Genomic DNA, 22,065 nt, shown 5'->3' on the forward strand with positions numbered 1-22,065 from the left:
TATACCAGAGCTCCCTTCCCCCACCCGAGCAAGTTTTGCAACCTGTTCAGAGCTCATCTGCCTACCCCAATTTGCAAGAGGCTTCAGCCAGGCTACACTGTGGTGTTGCGATGGCACCCAGCACTCAAGTGTGCCTGCTGCGCATTGGTGCCCTGGACCACCCAAACTCCCTCTCCTGTTTTAGGAAGGGGGCATGCTGGTCTGTCTCCAGTTTCGAAGGCAACAGGAGTCTCCAAACATCACATTTTCAGTAGAAGCCCCCCCCCCCCATGCTGGTGGTGGTATACAGTATTTGGGAAGGGGGCTGGTTGGGGGTCAGTGGAGCCTCTCTTGCATCCCTGAGGAAGCTCCCCCCTCTGCCCTTGGACATACCTTGCTGGGGTGTTGTCTGAATCACGCTTGACTCCTTCCTGGGCAGTGAGCACTAAAGAGGAACAGGAAGACTCCACAAAACCTCCAGGCATTGCAAGATCCCCCTTCCTGCCTCCTGCACTCTCTGTGGCTTCCACCCCACCCAGGCACTTGTACGCAATACCTCCTTAAGGACCAGGAGGCTCCCTCAAATTAAAGTGCTTTTTATCTAGTCCTGCCCTTGTGAGACAATCCATCAACTCAACTCCACCAGGTGACCAGTGGCCTTCACAAGATGCCTGCAGGCACGATACAAGTGCCATCACCTTCTCCAGCTGTTTGGGCCCCCAGAAGCGTGTGTGTGTGTGTGTGTGTCCTGCTCCTGCAGGTAGCATGTGGGCATCATAACTAGTGGCCATGGAGAGCCTTTGCCCCATGCAATTTGCCTAACCCCTCTTTTAAAAACAGGAAGTTGGAATCTGTGACTGTATGTCATGGGAGCAGATCCAATTTTCACTATTATGCTGTGTGAAAAAGTATTTCCATTTGCCTGCCCTGAATCTTCCACCATTCAGTTTCATTTTGGAGTGCCTCGGGGAAAGTTGCCCTTGTCCACTTTCTCTAAGTGTAAAACATGGGCAATTTTACAAACTTCTGTCATGTTTCCCTCTTCCATACACACTTTACTCAATAAAAAAATTCGGTGTGGTGCGAGCAAATTTTTATTCTGAAAGTGTAGCTAAGAGAGAAAAAAAAGTTTGATAACCACTGGGTTAAACAAATGTCAAAATTCCAGGTAATGTAAATGATGCACATTTGACAGTGAAGCAGTTTTGTGAGCAGCCAGGGTCACTTGTGTGGCTTTAAAAGAGGATTAGACAGATTCATGGAGGAGAGGGATGTCGAAGACTATTGGCCATAATGGTTATGCTCTGTGCCTCCAGGTGGAGGCAGCAATGCTTCTGAATACCAGTTGCTGGAAGTCACAGGAGGCGAGGGGGCTCTTGGGCTCAACTTCGTCTTGTGAGATTCCTTTTGGGGCATTTGGCTAGTGACTATAAGAAGAGGACTAGGTGGGTCCCATTTGGCCTGATGCAGATGACTTAGGTTCTTACATCCGGACTGGCCTGTATCTGGGCAATACTTTGGCCTCCTTGATTCTGCCAGGGAGACCCCAACCAAACAACATGGATCAGCCAGAGAAAACCTGTTAGCAGCCTGGGAGGTGGGCCTGTGTCTGTGGTCAGGCACCTGCACCCCACAGACACAAAAGCTCTGTCTAGAGAACACAGCGGGACACAGCAAGTTTGCATAGTTCCAACATTTAATAAACTTTAATCTCTCTAGCGTTATATCCACATCCATTAAATTAAAAAAACAAAACAACTGGCCACAGGAATTGGCTCCTTGTTTAAATTACAAGAAATTATTTGTGCACCAAAAAAGTTATGATAGAAAACGAGTCCTGGGCAGCCCGTATTTCCCCCTGCCCACAGCTGCACAGCCTCCACCTCCGCCAGCAGCAGAGAGCAGGGAACAAACCCGGAGGGAGAGAGGCAGGTGAGGCGGGCAGTGCAACCCCAGGACCAGCAACAGATTGTCATCAAGGAGGAGGAAGAGGAGGGGGGGGGAACAAGGCACATGAGGAAAGATGGAAGCTCCAGTGACTTTGGGAGGATCCAGGGAGGGGCTGGGCACAGCTCAGTGGTCAAGCAGCAGCCGCCCCCAGGCCCCCTCCCCGTGGCCCCAGAGGAATTCCTGCTCCTGCAGGAGGGAGGGCGGAGCCGCCCACCTTGGGTCGAAGAGACACACCCATGGCATCATCGTCCATCTCAGTCCCAACTGTCACGGGTGGGAGGAGGGGAAGAGGAGGAGGAGCCCAGCTCACCTCCCAGTCTACCAAGGCTGAAGGACTGGCACGGATAGGCAGGTGGCCGGCTGCGCGAGGAAGAGGCCCCAAACGGTGGCACAAGCTCCGTGGATCAGTGGGAAGGGCACGGAACGGAGCAGGACAGGAGGAGTCAGGCTCTTATTGCTGCTGGCAGGGCAGGAAGAAGGCGACGGAGCTGGGGGCCTGTGCCACTTTGCCCCCCTGCCCTGCCCCGCCCCGCACTGGACAGGGCACTCTCAGCCATGCCCCTGCCTGGAGACAAAGGCTTGAGGCTTTTCCTGCGCCGCCCCAAGCAGCGAGGAAGGCAGCCCCGCGCAGATGCCCCTCCAACCACAGCGGAGGCAGGCAGAGAAACTGGTTCAGTCTTTAAAAAAATCACTTTGGCGAGTTAAAACCAGTGCCTAGGGTGCCTGGGCGCCTTCTCATCCAGCAGCATCCTGGCCCACACGCAGAGTGCCTCTGTCCAAGGTCCCCACCCAGCCATGGGGGGGGTGGGGGTGGGGAGTGAGAGAGCAGACTGGTGCAGAGCCTCTGGCCCCTTGGTCCTTCCCCTGATGCGCTGGAGGGGGGGGGCTGCAGGCTCATCAAAGGGTGCTTTGGTCTCTGATGAAGGCAGTCCTCTCGCCCTCCTCCTCTTCCTCAGGCCCCTCCTGCCAGGCATCCGAAGGCAGCCCCTTGTAGGCGATGATGCCTCCGCTCTCCAGCGAATACACCTTGACCCCACGCAGGCACAGCCCGGAGCGCAGCTGCAGCACCAGGAAGACCAGGACGAAGACCAGGACAATGAAGGCACAGCTCAGGATGGCCACCACCACAGGCAAGCGGGAGGGGCCGCCGGCAACCTCCATGCCCTCCCTCAGGAGGGTGGGTGAGGCCCGGCTGCTCTGGGTCTGGTGGGAGCACGTCTGTTCCTGGCTGTTGTAGTGGGCGTGCACCGGGCAGGACAGACACTCGGTGGCTTCCGGGCCCAAGCAGGTGGCACAGGACGGGTGGCAGGGCACGCATATGCGGGAGCTCAGCTGAGGCTCCAGGATGTTCTCCAGAGGGGGGGCCACAGTGCCTGGCGCAAAGGCAGGGGGGCACGTTTTGAGGCAGCTCTTCTGGTGGAGGTAGAAGCCCTCTTCGCACACTGCAAAGAGAGAGGGGCAAGAGAAGGGGTCAGGCCTCCAGGCTCTGGAAGAAAAGCCATTCAGACAGCGCCAAGGAGCAAGGTCCGCCCCGTACCTGTGGTGGAGAGAGGGTGTGGGGTCTCCTGTCCACACTGCCCCCTCTGTGGGGGGCCCCTTTGCCCAGGGACATGGGCAGAAGATGGCATGGTTCCCATTTGCCCCAAACACATTGGGCAGCTTATGAAAGCTGCCCTCTGTACCCCGAATCAGTCAGAGCAGTGCCTAGCGGGAGGGCCCCTGGTGGCAACCGCAGAGGGCCTTCTTGGTAGTGGCACCCTCCCTGTGGAATGCCCTTCCTTCAGATATCAAGGAGATAAATAATTCCACAACTTTCAGCCCTGTGGCTGGGGAAACCCAGCCAGATGGGCAGGAAAGGAAGGAAGGAAGGGAAAAAAATTCAGAGCAGGGCATAGGCTTTTCTAGTGGAGCATGTTTGGGAGCCGGTGGAGGTGTAGTGGTTGGGCTATGCCCTAGGAGACCAGGGCTCATATCCTTGCTCAGCTGTGAAGCTCCCTGGGTGACCTTTGGCCAGTCGCTGCCTCTCAACCTCACAGGGTTGTTGTTGGAAGGGAAAGACTGTGGTGCCACCTTGAGCTCCTTGGAGAAACTGGTAAGATATGGATGCAATGAAACAAATGACTACAACAAAACTTACCCACGCAGGCCTGGCTGCTGGTCAGGGTCTTGCAGCCGCTGCTCTCAAACTCGTTGGAGAGGCTGGGGGGGTCGGTGGCTGTCCCGTACAGAACCAGTGTGAACTTGGTGAGGGTGCCTGCGGGTGGAAGGGCAGGAAGGTGTGAGGAGGTGGCAGGCAGGCAGGCAGGTGGAGGAGGAGGCAGAAGTCACCCATCCTGCCCTCCTCCCACACCAGAGCCCCTCCTTGTCACTCAAGGAGTTGTGCCTGGCACCCTCTGCTGTGCAACAGCCCCCAAGCAGGGCCTAACGCTGTGGAGCACTGGTTCCCGAACTGGGTGGTGGGATTACAGGGGAAGGGGGAGCTTCAGGGAGTGACTTTCAGACTCTGAAAAGCTGGTATTGTTGGATCAAGGTCATCTGTTTTGTGGAATTAAATTGAATAGTTTTAATCGGATTTTGAATAAAGGTGCAATTAATTGTTTTGAATGTTATTGTGTTATGATCTACCCTTAAGGGGGTGGTGCAAACTGCTATTCTGAGCAATGCTTTTTATAGGGTAACTGGGGGGTGGGGGCACACTGGGAATCAGCTTATGGAACCCGGTTTGTGAACCGCTGTTGTTGAGGTCACAGGTGGGGATGGGGGCCACATTCGGGAGCTCAGCACAGCATCCCCATCCCTCTCCTCCTTCTGTTCAGCCAGCAGCCTCTTAAACAGGAGGGGATGGCAGCTGGGGAAGGCCCCCTCCCCCTTTCTGGGGTTTCCGTCACAGGGAATTAAAACAGAGCAAAAGGGAATTAAACAGCTGCTAGCGTTGTGGGGTGGGTGGGGAGGGAGGGAATGCCCACAGCTGGGCCCTGTAAGGGGGGGGGGAGGTCAGGCAGCGCTCCCGGGAGGGAGACCAAATTGCAGCTGACTTGACAAGGAGCAGAAGAAGCTGAGGGGGTGGAGAAGTGACAGGTGGCTGTCACGGGGACTGGAGGGATTTGAGTCAAGGGGCGTGGGGCGCTGGATGGTTGAAATATTTTTCTTGCCACAACAAGTGGGTCTGGGCTTGTTGTTTAGCCTGGAGAAGAGAAGGTTAGGGGGTGATATGATAGCCATGTTCAAATATATAAAAGGATGTCATATAGAAGAGGGTGAAAGGTTGTTTTCTGCTGCTCCAGAGAAGTGGACACGGAGCAATGGATTCAAGCTACAAGAAAGAAGATTCCACCTAAACATTAGGAAGAACTTCCTAACAGTAAGAGCTGTTCGACAGTGGGATTTACTGCCAAGGAGTGTGGTGGAGTCTCCTTCTTTGGAGGTCTTTAAGCAGAGGCTTGACAGCCATCTGTCAGGAATGCTTTGATGGTGTTTCCTGCTTGGCAGGGGGTTGGACTGAATGGCCCTTGTGGTCTTTTCCAACTCTATGATTCTATGATTTTATGGGCGTAGAGAAGTAGGTGCCCCTCCCCCATTACCAAAATTGTTGGCTTCACTGGTGTTCTCAATCTCCAGTGCCCACTCGCCAGTGGGGTCCTCGTCCCACGAATGTGTCGTCATGAAAGCCCAGTCATTGAAGCCGTCAGCCGAGTAGTCGTGGGGCCTGGGGAGAGGACAAAAGTGAGAGGCATGGGGGGGGGCAGAGGCAGCTTCCTAGAAGGGAGTGGGTCCAGGGAAGGCAGGGGGCTTACCGGGCAGCCAGCAAGGTGGAGCGGGTTCCCATGGGACTGACAAGGTGGATGGCTAGGTCGCCCCGGCGGTTGTAGGAGAGGGTGAGCCGGGCCTGGACGTGCTCCAGCTGCCCCACATAGCTGGCCTTCCCCAGGCAGGCGTCCACTTTCTGCCGCACCTCCAGCCGCTTCCCGATGTCCCTGCAGGAGGCAACAGGCACCCATGGTCAGGGCCGGAACAGGCTGTGAAAGGAGCAAGAGCCCCGCCACTCCCCTTCCTGCAGGAGCTGGGATCCCTAGCCTGGCCAGAGGAGGCTTTGCCAGCCAGCAGCAACCTCAGAGAGCAGATTGTGCAGGGCAGAACTCTGGATAAAAAGAGGGTTGCAGTGGGCAGGAACGATGGGGCTGGCCTGCTCTAGCAAGGACCACCAACCCAGCCTCATCCCAACCCCTCAGCATCCTCTTATCCCCTGATGTCCAGCACCACAGGACCACAAGGTGTTGTCCACCAGCAGCAAAATATCCAGAATTAGCCTGAAAAGCAAACTCCAGCCCGGTCCTTGGCACTCAGCGGTGTTTGGAGGGGAGGGCAGGGCAAGAAATGGGAGCAGCCCCCGCTGCAGCAACACCCTGGAGAAAGGCAGCTCTGTCCTGTCCTTCAAAAGCCTCCTCTGTCTGGTTCATGTGGACGGCTGGACACTCCCTCCCTCTCTCTCTCCAGCCGCTTCCTGCCAGTTCCAGCCCACGCCTAGGGAAGCTGCAGCCACTTCTCCTTCCCCAATTTCTAGGCCACTGCCCATTTCAGATCAGATACTCCTTAGGATTTCTACACATTGCCTGTGCAATGTTCAAAGACAGACGACACAATAGTCTAGTCCTCAAGGAGCCCGATGCCCCAAGCTTGTTTCACCCTCAGTAACTGGTGCCCCCTCCTTCCATATAGAGGCTGGCCCTCAGGACGGCCTGACCCCCAAACCCACCCACTCCCCGCTCCACTGTGGGGACGCACTTTGGCTCGGTGAGTATGTCCAGGACACACTTCCGCTGAGGCCCCACCGAGGTCCAGTTCCTGGCAAGAGTCACCATGGCACCGGCGTCCAGGAGTCCATAGCCGTATGAGTGGCTGACTGCAAGCAGAGGGAGGAACAAGAGTTTGTGAGAGCCTCAGGACCTGCTCCTGCACCCTGCTACCCCGCCAGAGTGGCATGCCCCCACTCCGTGGCAGGCGCCTGCTTACCTTTGCGTCCTACCCCATTGGTGGCCCAGTCGTTAGTGTTGAGGTGGGCGGGCTTGGAGGTCTGAACAACCAGGTGCTGCATATCACGCCAGGTCAGGTTCTTGCTGCGGAGAAGGAGCAGCCGTGTCTCACCGGAGAGGGCAAGGGTGCCAAACCCCTCATCTCCATCAGTGATCAAAGCAGCAGCACCCCCCACCCCCACAAGCCCTTCTCCCCTCCCTCCCTCCTGGCCCCCTTACTTGGCTTCCAGCGCCAGGGCGATGATTCCAGCTGCCAATGGGGCAGAGGCGGAGGTACCTGTGTGGGACTCGGTGCACTTCTGCCTCAGGTCTGTTGTCACCTGGGGAGGAGGAGGAGGAGGCACAGGGTGATTGCCAGGTTGTGACCCAAAGCCCACCCCCAACCCCCCTGTCAGGCCCGATGGAGACTCACAATCTGCTTCTCGTTCTGGCTGCCGCTGCTGTAGGTGGTGGCGAGGGTGGAGGAGCAAGCCTCGCTGTACCAGGGCACGTTCCCGTACTGGGTGGTGCTGCTGATCGAGAGGGTGTAGATGCTGTTGGTGTAGCCGTCGCAGTTGCAGCTGTCGTGCTCGCGCCCGCCATTCCCAGAAGCCCAGACGAAGATGGAGCCCAGTCCGTTGCGGCCCTGGGGTGGGGTGGGGACTAAGTCAGGCAGAGGCAAGACGGGGTGGGGGGCTTGGCAGCAGCCCAATCTCGCCCCAAGAGCCGCCTTTCCTCCTCCCCTGGCTGCAGACCACAGGCTTACCTGGCTGACGCCCCGGTAGAAGGCCTCTTCGGCCAAGCGGGCCGGGCCGTCCACCGTCTTGCCGTCATCCTCGGGGCCCCAGCTGGCGCTATAGATGTGGATGTGGTTGGGGTTGAGGCCCAGGGAACGGGCCTCCACAGCATCCGTCACCTCTCCATCCAGCATGCGGACACCTAAGATGATGGTACAGTTGGACATCACTAATGGCACTGCTCTGGTCTGCCTTGGCCAGGCCCCACCTGGAGTCCTGGGCACCACAGTTTGAGGAGGATACTGACAAGTTGGAAGAGGTGCTGAAGAGGGTGACCGAAATGATCAAGGGTCTGGAAGCCAAGCCTTATGGGGAACGGTGGAAGGAGTTAGGCATGTTTCACCTGGAGAAGGGGTGATATGAGAGCCACCTTCAAATATCTGAAGGGCTGCCACATGGAGGATGGAGCAAGCTTATTTTGTGATGCTCCAGAGCAGGCATCCCCAAACTTCGGCCCTCCAGATGTTTTGGACTACAATTCCCATAATCCCTGACCACTGGTCCTCTTAGATAGGGATCATGGGAGTTGTAGGCCAAAACATCTGGAGGGCCGAAGTTTGGGGATGCCTGCTCCAGAGTGTAGGGTCCAAACTAACGGATCCAAATGACAAGAAATGAGATTCCCACTAAACCTTGGGGGGGGGGGCAAATCTGACTATACGAGCTGTTTGACAGGGGAACGACCTCCTTTTCCTGGATTCTTGTGATTCTTCCTTTGCAGGGGGGTTGGATTAGAAGACTCTCGGGGTCCCTTCCAACTCTACAATTTATGAGTTTAGCTCTGGGCAGCTAACCCAGTGTGAGAAGCTGGATGCAGAGCAGAGCCCAAGGCAGAGACGATGCCCTCCTCACCTCCGATCTTGGCGTTGTAAGCAACACCTACACCACAGATGCCATTGTTTGCCACGGCAGCTACTTCGCCTGCACACCGAGTACCATGCCTGTAAGAAGGAGAGGGGGGGTCGGACTTGAGCTGGGTGAGGAGGGACTGGCAGCCATATGTTAGAACAGGGAGAAAACAGGGGACAGGGGACAAGCAAACCTGCCCCAAACTTCTCTCCCTCTTAGTGCAGCTGAACAACACAGTCAGGGTTCAAATGGGCAAAGGGGGGGAGGGGGACAGAGGGGGGAAGTGCGGTATTCCCAGGGGGTAGGAAGCTCCACCCACCTTTCCTTCTGCACAGCACCATTCCCAGCCCACATGTCACCAGCGACTGAGCTTCCAGGACTGAGCAGAACTGGTGTTCCTCTTTCCCTACCCAATATCTCCCATCCCTACCCAACCTCTCTCCGGAAAGGCTCCCCACCTGTTGTCATTCATTTGGGTGTAACGTGGCTGAGGGTCTGAATCCTGATCGTTCACATCAAAGCTGGCGGACGGATCCTGAAGGAAGAAAGAATTACAATATTGTAGAGTTGGGAGGGATCCAGGGGGATCCCTCTACTCCAACCCCCCTGCAATGCAGGAATCGCAACCGAAGGGCCCAGCACCACCTCCTTCCCCACTGGAATTGGCCTCCCCACAATCACGTTTTCTGCATCAGCAGTAAACTCCCAGTTCTGAAAGCTCCAGTTGTGACCCCAAGAGTCCACAAAGGACCACTGTTCCACGTGTGATGCAAAGCGGTGCTGCGGGTAGCCACAACCAGAGGCTGCATTTGCTTGGGCTCATTCCGTCAGAGAGTATTGCTCACAGGCAGGGCTTGATGGGGCTCAGGAGGACTCTGGGATTTTGTTACTGCTACAAAGCTTTCCTCAGCTTGCGTGCAAAAGTGGCCTCAGCTTGGGTGGGAGGGGGTTGTCGCATGAAGACTCACGGACCCTTCTACCAGCCCTGCAAAGTGGGCACGACATGTGCCAAGGGAGCCCGCTCACATCCCACTCACGTAGTTGGCCTCGAGATCCGGGTGGTTCTTCTCAATGCCGTCATCCAAGATGGAGATCACGATGCCACGCCCCGTGTAGCCCTGCTGCCAGGCCTCCCGCACGTTCAGGTCTCGCTGGTTCCCATTGGACTGGAGGGGAAAGGGGCAAAGGTGGGGGGAGCAGAAGGCCAGTCAGCACAGCCAGTAGGGCAACTCTAAAGGCTACAGAGCCGTGGCAGTGTTTCGTCACATGGAGGGGGGGGGAGAAGCCAACCACCTTTAACTAGACCCCAGATGCCTGGCTCACAGAATCATAGAATTGCAGAGTTGGAAAGGACTCCAAGAGCCATCTAGTCCAACCCCTGCCATGCAGAAATTACAGTTAAGTCTGTAGCTTAGCTACAGAATCTGTAGCTGAGCATTGGGGAATGCTGGCTGCTGCTCCCTTCACTACCCTGTTTTCCTGGAAAGTGGCAAGGTCAAGCCCCACATATTCATTGGGACAGGAGAATGCCAGCTCCAGCCTCTTGGCCCTACTATTCTATGCTAAGCAAAGACGACTCTACAGTGGGGAGGAGGGGTGGGGGAGAATCTGCTCTGCAGCAACACCTCCTTCAACGCCTGACAACTCCCCAGTTGGAAAAGGCCCGTGCAAGACCCCCAGCTTTGGGGGAGAACCATTGGCACAAAGAGAACGTGTGGTGGCCCCTAAAAGCTGTGGAACTCCCTCCACAAAGAGGTGCATCTGGCACCTTCATTGCACAGCTTCTGGAGAATGCTGAAGACACACCTCTTTCCTTTGGCTTCTGACTCTTATGGTGGGAAGTTGTTTAAAATTATTTGTAATACAGGCAACTCTCAATTTATGTGGGGGGTTATGTTCCAAGACACTGCCCGCATCAGTGAAATCACATACCGTATATTTGAAACACCATTGGAAAAGCCTGCAAACCCCCTCTAAACCAGTGTTTCGCACACTTGGGTCTCCATCTGTTTTTGGACTACAACTCCCATCATCCCTAGCTAGCAAGGCCAGTGGTTAGGGATGATGGGAATTGTAGTCTGAAAAAAACATCTGGAGACCCAGGTTTAGGAAACACTGCTCTAAACCTATGGAGATCCTTGAAAAACCAGCAGCACTTACCAGACCACCAAAGTCCCTCCACAATCACTCCCTCCAAACCTCCTTTCTCAAATTCAAACTCTCCACAGGCCTCAAAGGTCAGTGCAAAGGCTTGTGGGATTGCACTTGCAAAGGCTTGTGGGATTGCTGGGCACTGTTTTCCATGCCCTTTCTGGGCTCTCTGAGGGCCCATTTTTGCTGTTTTAAAAGTCACTTCCAGGTTTGGTGCAATGCATGCGTGTGCAGTCCTGCTGAACACGTGTAAATTGAGAGTTGCCTGTATTGTTTTTAATGCTATGACCTGCCCTGGGACCTTAGGGTGAAGGGCAGGTAATAAATTAGCAACAACAACAGCAATGAGGTTGCCCCATTCTTTAGGGCAGGATCCGGATGGTGCCCCTCAGTGGCCTCTGGGACCTCCCGGCAGTCCAAGGGCCGGGGCGGATTCTGTTCCAGGGCGGTGGCAGCTCCTGCGAGCTCAGCCATGGAAGGGGCTTTGCTTCTAGGCTGCCACTAATCCTCCAGGCAGGGAGGGAGGGAGTGATTAACTCTGTGGGAGGGGATTAGCAGTCACATCAGGGCGCCCTTGCCCAACCACCATGTGGGTGGAAGGGCATGGGTGGCAGCAGCCCTGCAGAGGGTAGAATCCAGTGCCTGTTGCCTGGTGGCTTCTGCTTCCCTTCATCATCATGCCCCCCTCCCCTCCCACTTACCAGGTACCACTGCTGAGGGTACTTGGGGTCTGAGGGCTCCAGGAAGATGTCCCGCTTTGTACGGCGCTTGGACACCTGCTGCTCCAGCCAGTGCACCTGAGGAGGCGAAAGGAAGAAAAGGGCAGGCTCCCAAGTGCACCCTTGGGTGCGAGGAGCAACCAGGTCCCCATGGAGGTGGCTGGCGGGGGCACAGTTGCTGGCAAGAATGACAGGATGCTTTGCGGAAACATCTTGGCACCTGCAGGGGTGCAGCTCAGTTCAGCCACGCACAAAGTGGACTCTCGAACCCCATAACGCCCACGAGGACCAGGGCCAGTCAGGCCAGGGACATCCTTGGCCAAATGTGGAGGGGACCCATCCCTTCCCCTATTGCCACCCATAGGGAGACCAGAAGGACTCAGACAGCCACCAGAGTACCTGGCAGGGTGGGCTCTACCCTCTCATCTCTTTCTTGGACCAAGTTAGGCCAGTGGCCCACCTAGCTCAGCATCGTCTGCACTGACTGGCAGCAATGCAGTGCCATTGCAGTTATTGAAGTGTCAGGCTAGGATTCAGTTCACATCCCCAGGCATGAGGCTCACTAGCTGGCCTTGGGCCAATTGCTGTATTGCCCAGCCTGCCTCCCAGGATTGTTGTGAAGGTGATGTGGGAGGAGACACCTTGGAGGAAGGGAAGGGTAAGGAAGAGCCAGAATTGCAGGGGAGGAGGTGGCCCAGGCTAATCCTCTGGGCCTTCTTCTGCAGCCCAAAATGGAACCAGGATATCAGGCCCATCTGGTTTAAAACCAGCCTGATTAGACACCCTCCACAGCCTATCCCAGAACCGGCCCCAGGCCATGTGCAGAGCACAAAAGTGCCCAGTCGAGGCATGCTGGAGGAAGAAAGCCCCTCTGCTCTCTCCATTGTGGGAACTCAGCCAAAAGCCTCAAGCAGGAGCCAACCTCAGCTGTCTCCAGGAGACAGCACTCCAGCCCTGAAGCCCTCCAGCGCACCAGGCATGCATTGACCAGAACCAGGGCTTCTGTGCTCTGTAGCACCCCCATGGTGGCTGCCTCTCACTTGGGACAGGTTCCCTGCTTCTGTGGACTCACCTGTGGCTCCCTGCCCAGGTAGCTGTGGTGGGACCTGTGTGGGGAGAGGGAACGCTTGGCCACTCCTCGGTGGTGGAAGTGGTAATAGTCTCCAACGATCTAGGGTGGGAGAGAAAGGAGGAATGAATGAGACAAAAAAATCTCCCATGTGTTGGTCCAAGCAGGGCAGCCCGTGATAGCTCAAGGCAGAGGTCCCATCCAGGGGAGGCTCCCCATGGGCCAGTATAGCCCCACATGCTGGCACCCAGTTACATGGAGGGGAGGGAGGGGAGGCCAAATCCAGGAGCTCCTCTCCCCCCGCCCATCCCTGTGAGGGCCACCAGCTGGCTCCTGCTCCTTCCCCACATGCTGCCTGCAGGGCCTGGCTAAGATGCTAAGAAGATTCTGATGTAAATCTCTAATCTTTAAACAAACCCCTCAAAAGAAGGGCAGGGCAAGAGCAGCAGCTCCTCATGTGACCTCATGGCACTGGGCCCACGGGGCAGAGGAGGAGGAGGAAGGAAAAGGGCAGCTTGCTGGCCTCCCTAGAGATGACACAGGAGGAGGAGGAGGAGGAGAGCTATGCCAAGCGGACATTCGAGGGACCCCCACCTCGATGGGTTCCCACTCCCTTCCAGCATCCAGTGTGCAGCCTCCCAGGCAACAATTTATGAAGGTCCCCTCTCATTTCTCACACCCACACTCTTAGCAGGGCACAGACCACCATTGTAGGGAAAGGCAGGAGGATCGGGTATGCCAGCAGGTCAAAAGGGTTGCCCTCTGTGAAGAGGAAGCTCAAGGGAAGGAAGGAAGGAAGCAGGCATGGAGGTCACACAGCAATTGTGGTTGACCCCTCTTGCCCTATTCTCTTCTGGGCTGCAAGGCTCACAGGGGAAGTCCCTTTTAGTCTAGCCTACCTCACAAGGTTGCTGTGAAGATGAAAAGAGGAACTCCACGACCACCGTGGAATTGTCTCTGCTTGGAGAAAGATGGGTACAGTAGTATTTATCAGTGTCCACAGCCCAACAGCAGCCCCTGGCCCCAACAGACCCCTTCACCAGAGGCTGCCCCCAGGACACTTTCAGCCTGTACATGCCAGGGGCTGAAGCCTCCACTCCCAATGCTCAATTGCAAAAAATAGGGGTCACGAAATTCCCCCCCTCCCCAGAAGACAGCTGAAGAGAATTGCAGGGCACTTTGCCATGGAAACAAGGGCTTAAGTGTAAGGGGACACCAGCTCCTGCCCCGAGAATTGGCACTGTGCCAGCGGTGGGGGCAATTCGCAGACAGAGCGTCATTGCCAGGTAGAGGAGAGGGAGGTGCCCCACTCTGGTGGGCTCCAGCCTTAGCAAGGAGAGGCTCTTCTGGTCCCCCTCTTCCCAGATCCCTTTGCCTTCTTCCTGGGAGTGCCTCAGAACCCCGAGCTAGTTGTTGCCTGCCCCACGCCTGGCTGTGCCCCAGGCCCTGGCTCCCTGCCCTGTTTTCCCCAAAACAAACAGGATTCCCCTTCACAGGGCCTCTTGCCTTGGCTGCTGCCCGCAGGTGCCAGCGCCACAAACCTGCTCAGCCTGCCCTAGGAAGGAGCCAGGAGCCACAACGGGCACTTAGGGGGTACAGCGGCACAGGCCAGGGGTGGAAGGAAGAAGCACGACCCACAGAGGACTGACACCCCACTCCTTAGCTCCACTCCTGGACCTTAGGCTGCACCGGACTGAGCCCTGGTTCATTCCAGTTGTGCCAGGGGCAAAACATTCCTCACAGATGAACAAAAGGGATTTCACTGAACTACTTCTTTCCTGCCTCTGGAATCAAAGGCCCAGTGGCAGAGAGAGCCCACTTCTGCATGACTACCTCCTCCACATGCCCCCTGCCCCAGGGGTCTTGGGTCTTCTACCCCTCCACCCCAGCCCAATTGAGCCTGAGCACCAGCCTGCTGCACAGCACCTCCCCTTACTGGGCTCACAGGATCTGACCAGGACTGGAAGGGTAGGATGCTCTGCAGAAGCTCAGCACCCGGAACGGAAGACTCTGTTGCCATGTCGTCTGCCAGCACCCACATCCAGCTCCAGGGGATAGTTCAACCCCCAGAAATCGCAGCAGGGAAAGGTTGTTACCTCATGTGCAAGGCCAGAACACCTGGCTCTCATCGCCTGGGCGGTAGAGGTCTTGAGTTGGCGAGGGAGGAAGTGGTGAAGGGGCGATTGCAACCAGGAGCTGGCAAATAGCAAGCAGCCTGGATTGATCTTCATGTGAAGAGGAAGACCAAAGTGTGATAGAAGTTTATAAAAATTAAGCATAGTGTGGGGGTAGAGCAAGTTTTGCTCCCTTCTCAACACTAGAACTCATGCATGGACATCCAATAAAGCTGACTGTTGGAAGGTTCAAGACTGATAAAAGAAAGTCCTTCTTCACGAAATTTAGCTATGGAACTCATGCCCACAAGAGGCAGTGATGGCCATCAACTTGGATGGCTTTAAAAGAGGATCGGACAAATTCAGGGAGAAGAGGGCAATCAATGGCTACTAGCCAGGATGGTTATGCTCTGCCTCCACAGTTGGAAACCACAGGAGAAGAGAGTTGCCCTTGTGCCCTGCTTGCAAGTTTCCCAGAAGGGGCACCTGATTGCAGGACGTTCACTGCGAGAACAGAAAACTGAAATAGATGGGCTCCATTTGGCCTAATCCAGCAGGTTCTTCTTATGTTCTTAGCTCCAAAGGAACAGCTTGTTTTGTCCCCCAAAGATGCTCTAGCAGGCCAAGCCCCTGTCCTGCCCCCCAACCAAGCTTCACTCTGGAGTCAGGGCTCATCAAGACTGTGCCATGTTTTCCAGGCACAGGTCCACACTTTCTAGGTCCATGTGGTTTTGTTAGTGTGTTTCACCTCTTCCCCTGGGAAAACCCACTGTTTACTGTTGAATTAGAACAAATGGCAATCAGTTTATCCAAGGATTCCCTTTCACTCCAATTCAGCGGTTTTTCCAAGGGTAGTGGCAACACATACATACAAAATCACTTGAACACGGACCTAGAAAAGTGCAGACCTGTGGCAGGAAAGTGTGGTGCAGAAGGAAGTCTGGGTGAGCCCTAAAGCAGCAGGTGAACTCAGCAAGTGAGGAAGCCTCTGGCCCTCCCTCTAAGGTGGCCCCATGGCCAGGGGAGGAGGTAGGAATGGGGTCCTGCACCTCCCTGTCAACATGTCAAGTGCATTCAACAGAGCCAGCCCTAAAAGAGCTGGACTCCCTCGTCTCCCCCTGGAGCAAGAGATCCAATCCATCCCAAGTGCCAGCCCCACCCTGCAGTCAGGCTTGCCCTAGGTGGGCTTCAGTGAAGCTCATCAGCTCCGTTCAATCCCATATCCGTTCAATCCCATTTGTTAATGCTGGTCAATGCCACGTCTTCCCACTCCAGTCAAGGGTGAAATGATTCAAGAGTTGCAGGGCAGCAAAGAACGTGGCATGAAAGCCCACCAGATGAGAACAAGGCTGGCCTCAAGATAGGCAAACAGCCCCAGGGCACACAGTGTCCCATCCCACATGCAGGTGAAGTGCAAACAGCCTCAGGGGGCAGGCTGTGCTCTTGACCTTTCCGCACCTGCCCAGAAGATGATGCAAATGCCATGCTCGCTGCCAAGCAAAGCTTGCATTAGTCCTGCATCAACACAGGGCAGCTGCCCCCCCACCCCCACCTCTAAGATACGAGGCTCCTGGGGCAAAGAGAGCCAACCACCCACTCCCAAAAAGTCGCTTTCCAAGAGGCCGCAACAAATGCCCTTTTGTAAGGCGCAGAAGCATCACCTTTCCACCTGTAGGGAGTTTAACTGAAGCACATTCAAACAGAAAGGGCAAGGAAAAAGGTAGAGCAGCCTGCTGCCACTGGAACCACATCCCACCTCCCACCCACCACAGCCAGCCCCTCTGCAGAGCACATGAAAATATTCTGCCAAAGGCCAACAAAAAACCCAATGCAACTCCTGAAAGCAAACTGAACGAGAGGCTGTAGGAGAAGAAAAACCAGCCACATGACACCATAGTCGCTGGCCAGTCCCACCTGGGCAAACATTGGTTCCTCATCCCAATCTCAGCTAGCTCTGAACACCCAACAGACTTTCTCAGGTGGAGTTTCCAGCTCGCCCACCACAGCCAAGCACCCTGCCTCTATTGTTAGCACCTCCCAGTGCCTCCATGCATGGAAAAGAGCCCCTCCCCCAGACCCCCGCAACGAGGAGAGCAGCAGGTCTGTCTCAAACCCAGCAAGGCTGTTGGCTTCAGCATTTGTTTCATGGCTTCTCCCTTCTAAAGGAAGCAGTACCACACCTGGCCTTCTTCTCTACCCCTTCCAAGCCCCGCATCAAGGGCTGCTCCCTCCCTCCCTTAGCCCATTTCAGCTTTCCTTCAGGTTTGGGGTTGCACTAGCTCCAGGGAAGCTGCAGGCGTCACTCACCGGGCCCAAGTTGAGGAATCCATGCTTCTTGGCCAGCCGCTCCGCTTCTTGTGGCCCAGCAGGGACTAGGACGGCCCAGGTGTTGGTGTAGACGTGCTGGCCAAGCACTTCTCTGGCCAGGAGAGCTATGGCCCCAATCAGAGTCCACGACAACAGCAGCCAGGGTGGCCTCAGATCCATGAAAGCCGGGAAAGGGGGGAGCCCAGGGAGCACCTCAAAGCAGGCCCTCACTCTGCCGCCCAGCAAGGCCCCAGTCAGTCCGAGGCAGCATCAGGGCTAGTGGCCAGGAGAGGGAGAGCAGGAGGCAAACCTTGAGAGGGTCACCTGCACAGCACCTGGGGAGAGAAAAGGAGAGATTTAGATCCTGGACAGAGACTAGCAAAAGGCCAGGATGATGATGAGGAGTCACACAGAGACCTGCTCATGGGCACCTCAGCACAGGCTTGATGTGCCACCACCCCAAAGGTCTGTCCCACAACCCCAGGATGCAAAGAAGTGTGGCAAGCAAGCTGTTCCTGCACCCAGCATGCTGAGATCCCTTCTCAGAGCTCTTTGCCCCCCCCCCCCCAGTGACCATCAGGTGCCTCCTCCTCATCCCCTCCCTTAATCCTCCCCAGGAAAAGGGCCCTGCTCCCAGGAGCTGAAGAGGCTGCTTGTTCAGGAGGGGCGGGGAACGTCCAGGGCTCTTTTGGCCAGACAGGCACTCATCCACTTGGGTGGCCTAGCAGGGCTGAAAACTCCAGTGGGAGGCTCCTGGGCCAAGCTGGCCCCAGGGGGCAACCTGAGAGAGAGCTCCCCTACCTACTTCACAGGCCTTGAGCATAGAGAGAGGCTAGGCTGCAGCTGAACTACCTGGGAGTGACCCGACAAAGCCACTCTTGGCTCAAAATACATTTTGGGGAAAGTTTCAAGGCCGGGAGGCTCTGACTCGGGTTCTTGAGCAGCCAAGAAGGAATCAGCCCCCCACACCCATTGCTGAGGCAGCTTAACCCTCCTCTAATCAGAGGCTCTGGAATTCTATGAGGGGGCGAAGAATGTGCAATTAGACTTTGGCAAACTGTATTTGCATATGGTTATCGGCAACTGTGAACTGTCCTGGGATTATTACTTTTAATTGAAGGGGTATAAAATATCCTAAGCAGATACTTGTAGAATGTGGAAATTTGCAGTTCCGCATTTCCCACACTTCTTTGGAAAGCTACTGAGAAGGCAGAGGTGGGGGCTTATGGAGACAAGATAAACAGGGGTCAACAAGTCTGCAGAGATGGGCAGGGACCAACAACGCCCACAAATTACCTCCTCAGAATCCCTCCTGCAACACTTGGGGATCCTCAAAGCTCTATCTGGCCCTGGGCTGTCACCCCAGTTCCACCTCCCTATGCTGCTCTGTCAACCTTCTGCACCAAGGCAGGCAGGACGCAAATTGCTCCACTCACTTTCCAGGGACACAGAAAGCAGGAAATATCAAAAAGGCATACTTGATGGAGGGTAGGTGGGTGGAAGAACAAGAAGAACCTGGGACTCAGGACCACTGTGAGGCCAACCATGCAGCAGACAGAGACTACAAAGCATTCCATTGTTGGCTTAGCAGTATGGACCTTAGACTTTGGAACAGAACCTGAAGGATCATTTGCTCTCTGCAAGGCCAGAGTCTCTTCTCTTCCATGTCACCCTAACCCTCATGCCAACAACACATGACCAGAAGTGACCCAAGGTCTGACGGATGAGAGGTGAGCTTCCGTACTACCAGTTATGAAGCTGCTGCTGTTGCCACCACCACCAGAGTCAAGCCTTTGGTCCACCTAGCTCAATAGGCTTCCTCCAATGGGCAGGATCTCAGGCACAGAGGACGGTCTTTCCCAACAGCACTGGCCACCTGCTCCTTGGAGATTCTGCTGGGAACTGAACCCAGGAGATTCTGCAGGCACAGCAGCTGGTCTGCCCCTGAAGCAGAATCCAGTCCCCTGAGATCACGGTCTCAAGCAAGCTTGGCCGCTCCCCGCAGATGGCAATCAGTTCCTAACACATACACCCTGTGCCATCAGCTGTGCTCCTGGGTCCTTTATGACCTGGCCCTTCTAGGCCGGTCTGTGGCCAGGGCCGCTCTGCCACATCTAAAATCCTGACAATAAAACTTGTTCATTGAGACATTAGGTGCTGCAAAACGAGGGGCCCTCCACTGCTAAACAACTCCCATAAGGCTAAGAGGAGGGACACAGATGTTGCCCCCCCATGCCCCGCTCTATGGGAACAAGCTTATTCCTTTAACTGAGGAACACAAGAAGCCCCTTCTTTGGGGCCCAGAGGGAGAGGGGAACAGAAGCAGCTCCTGTGGTTCAATGCCAGGAAGTTTTGAAATGCCATAAAGAGGAGAGGGAGTGGCAGCTGCATGCCAGGCCAGGCAGGAGGAGATGGAAGAGTCTGTCTGAATAGAAAACCAGAGGAGTTTCCATCCCCAGGCAACAAGGCAGCAGAAGAGTGTCTCTTACAGCAGGAAGGGAAGTGAGTTAACCCTTAGAGGTATGCAAACCCAAACTCATGACACACCACAAAAGCCTCATCTTCTTTGACGATCACTTGTAGCTGAGTAAAATTGTCTTCCATGAAAACGGACTTAGCAATGAGTCTGTAAGTGACTGTGGAGGCCAAAGCTTCATACCATGACCCAGAGAGAAAGTGGCTTAGGGAATTTCATCCTGTGACCTCTTTGGGCACAGTACCAAGCTGGGCAGAAAACCAGAGACCCAACAACCACAGGCAACTGAAGAAAAAGCAGCGGGGTGGGAGGACAGTTGACATCTTCCCTCCAGAGCCAGTTGGAGAGCTTCCCCAGGCAGACTCAGGTACACCTGGCTAAATCCCTGCCACTCCTGCCTCAGCCTCCAGCACACTTGGATTCCCCTGAAGACACAGACCCACACACACCAGCTTGCCCCGCATGAACTCAGGCACACAAAGAGCCACCTGTGCCCCAGGAGCATCCACTGAGCCTTCTAGCGCCTGAGAGACCGCAAGCAGGTGGAATCCAGGCGCTCTTGCGACAGCACACCTAGAGGGAAGGGCTGGGGAAAAGAGCACCCACAAGTGGCGAGGACTATGACAGCATCGACTCATTTCCTTAGAAGCAGGAGGACAGTGCAGCTGGGCAGAAAGCAGTCAGCCTCGCCAGCTCAGCTGGCAGCCGCCATCCTAAAGCGGTGGCCTTGTATCGCCCCCTCCTACCCTAGGACAACTCAGAGTAGCCAGGTCCCCCGTATGGTACCCCAAGATATTGGCAACCCATTTCTGTTTATTAAATGGGGGTCCAATCCGTGGACCCTCTCCCCCGTTTCATAAGGGGGCGGGGAAGTGGTCCGGGAAAACTTTCTCGGGGCAGCCGGGCCGTCGCTTCTGTCGGGAAGGCCACGTCCACGCCGACTTCTTCCTGGCCCCCCAGAGAAGCTCAGTTGGCCGCCCAGGCTCGTCTGGCAGGCAGGGTGACTCACTCCTCCCCTCGCCGCGGTTAAAGCCGGAAAGCCGGAGGAGACGGCGAGGGAGGAAAACAAGCCACGCCAAAGAGGGGAGGTTGCCCTTGGGGGTTCCTGCCGCCGACAGGCCCGGCTCAAGACGGCCTCGGGAATGTGCCATGCCCCGAGTGCGCATCGCTCGGGGAGGCCGGCAAGGGCCAGGCGCAACCTGCGCCGCCTCCCGGGGACCCCAGACTACTCGGCTTCAAGCGTCACTGCCGCGCCGTCGGGAAAGACCTGGCCGAGCCCTTCTCCAGTCAGGGCCGTCGGGGAAGCTTCCCTCGGGAAGGGCCCAGGCGGGCCGGGACGAGCGAGAAAAACCCAGTCCCGTCGCCTCCAGGGGGACGGGCAGCAGCAGCAACAGGGCGGACGGACCGACTGCTAGATAGCTCGCTTCCTCTCCCCCCCCCCGCCCCTGCCCGAAACACCGGCCGCTGCCTTACCGGGCCGCCGGCTGCTCCTCTCCTCCGAAGGGCTCCCGCGTCTGGCAGCGCCCGCCTGACCCGTCTGGCCCCTTTATGGGCGGCGGCAGGAGCAGCGTCACCTAGACGGGAGGGAAGGACCGGGAAGCCCAGCCCGGAGGAGCCCCCGCCCCGCGGGCAGCAGCAGGAGGCGGAGGCGCAGCGCTTGTTTACTCCCAGGAACCGCCGGACGGACCGGAGAGGGGGCGGCCCTCTACGGCTCCTCCTCCCGACAAGGGGCACCGAGAGCGCAGGCGAAAAGGCAGGCAGGGAAGCAGGCGGGCGCCCCCGGATGCCGTCACTCCCGACTGCAGCAGCGAGCAAGAGAGGCGGGCCTTCTTTGGGCCCCTTGCCCGAAAGGAGGAAGCGCCCCCCGGGCGGGCAGGGAAAGGGAACCTGGAAGCGCCTTTGGGCCGCCCCATCTGCCAGCAGGCACGGCGATTCCAAGGCCGGCCCTCCGCCTGTGCCAAGGCTGCGGCTTGGCCCGAGCGCTTCCTGTGCATGAAGCGAGTGAGCGATGCTCTCCGGGGCGCTGAGCAGCTGGCCTCAGGGCACCTGAGCAGGTCACCGGAATCCTGCGCAGCAGCAGCGCCGGCCTCGGCCGCCGATTTTGTGTGCCCTGCGACTCTGCGAGGGCAGCTATTTGTTACTTTTATGCTTTTACTGCCAGGGAGGGGACGAAGTGCTTGTGCCAAAACAACTTGGCTGCCCTGGGCTCGCTTATCCCCCCCAGAGCAAGAGAGGCGGGCCTTCTTTGGGCCCCTTGCCCGAAAGGAGGAAGCGCCCCCCGGGCGGGCAGGGAAAGGGAACCTGGAAGCGCCTTTGGGCCGCCCCATCTGCCAGCAGGCACGGCGATTCCAAGGCCGGCCCTCCGCCTGTGCCAAGGCTGCGGCTTGGCCCGAGCGCTTCCTGTGCATGAAGCGAGTGAGCGATGCTCTCCGGGGCGCTGAGCAGCTGGCCTCAGGGCACCTGAGCAGGTCACCGGAATCCTGCGCAGCAGCAGCGCCGGCCTCGGCCGCCGATTTTGTGTGCCCTGCGACTCTGCGAGGGCAGCTATTTGTTACTTTTATGCTTTTACTGCCAGGGAGGGGACGAAGTGCTTGTGCCAAAACAACTTGGCTGCCCTGGGCTCGCTTATCCCCCCAGAACGTCAG

General features: G+C 56.6%; 1 protein-coding gene across 1 annotated transcript; it reads right to left on the reverse strand.

Annotated features, from left to right (window-relative positions):
* Positions 1 to 1,657: 1,657 nt before the first annotated feature.
* FURIN (furin, paired basic amino acid cleaving enzyme) lies at positions 1,658 to 21,154 on the reverse strand. The gene is made up of 16 exons (XM_035132153.2): positions 20,894 to 21,154; positions 16,945 to 17,279; positions 12,527 to 12,625; positions 11,437 to 11,532; positions 9,622 to 9,750; positions 9,043 to 9,119; positions 8,588 to 8,676; positions 7,705 to 7,877; positions 7,372 to 7,584; positions 7,179 to 7,279; positions 6,940 to 7,043; positions 6,712 to 6,829; positions 5,724 to 5,903; positions 5,511 to 5,635; positions 4,067 to 4,183; positions 1,658 to 3,371 (listed from the first exon to the last, which is right to left on the reverse strand). The coding sequence occupies exons 2-16, from the start codon at positions 17,122 to 17,124 to the stop codon at positions 2,827 to 2,829; spliced, it is 2,346 nt and encodes a 781-aa protein (XP_034988044.1). The 5' UTR covers positions 17,125 to 17,279; positions 20,894 to 21,154; the 3' UTR covers positions 1,658 to 2,826.
* Positions 21,155 to 22,065: the final 911 nt, after the last annotated feature.

This window comes from Zootoca vivipara, chromosome 14 (genome assembly GCF_963506605.1).
Source record: "Zootoca vivipara chromosome 14, rZooViv1.1, whole genome shotgun sequence".
In the NCBI taxonomy this organism is placed as follows: Eukaryota; Metazoa; Chordata; class Lepidosauria; order Squamata; family Lacertidae; genus Zootoca; species Zootoca vivipara.

Excerpts from the sequence above, each read along its gene's own strand:
- FURIN (XM_035132153.2), bottom strand. The coding sequence starts at position 17,124 with ATGGATCTGAGGCCACCCTGGCTGCTGTTGTCGTGGACTCTGATTGGG. Across the intron at positions 5,904-6,711 it reads GACATACTCACCGAGCCAAA|GGACATCGGGAAGCGGCTGG; the intron begins GTGCGTCCCCAC and ends TGCCTCCTGCAG. Across the intron at positions 5,636-5,723 it reads TCCACCTTGCTGGCTGCCCG|GCCCCACGACTACTCGGCTG; the intron begins GTAAGCCCCCTG and ends TCCTCTCCCCAG.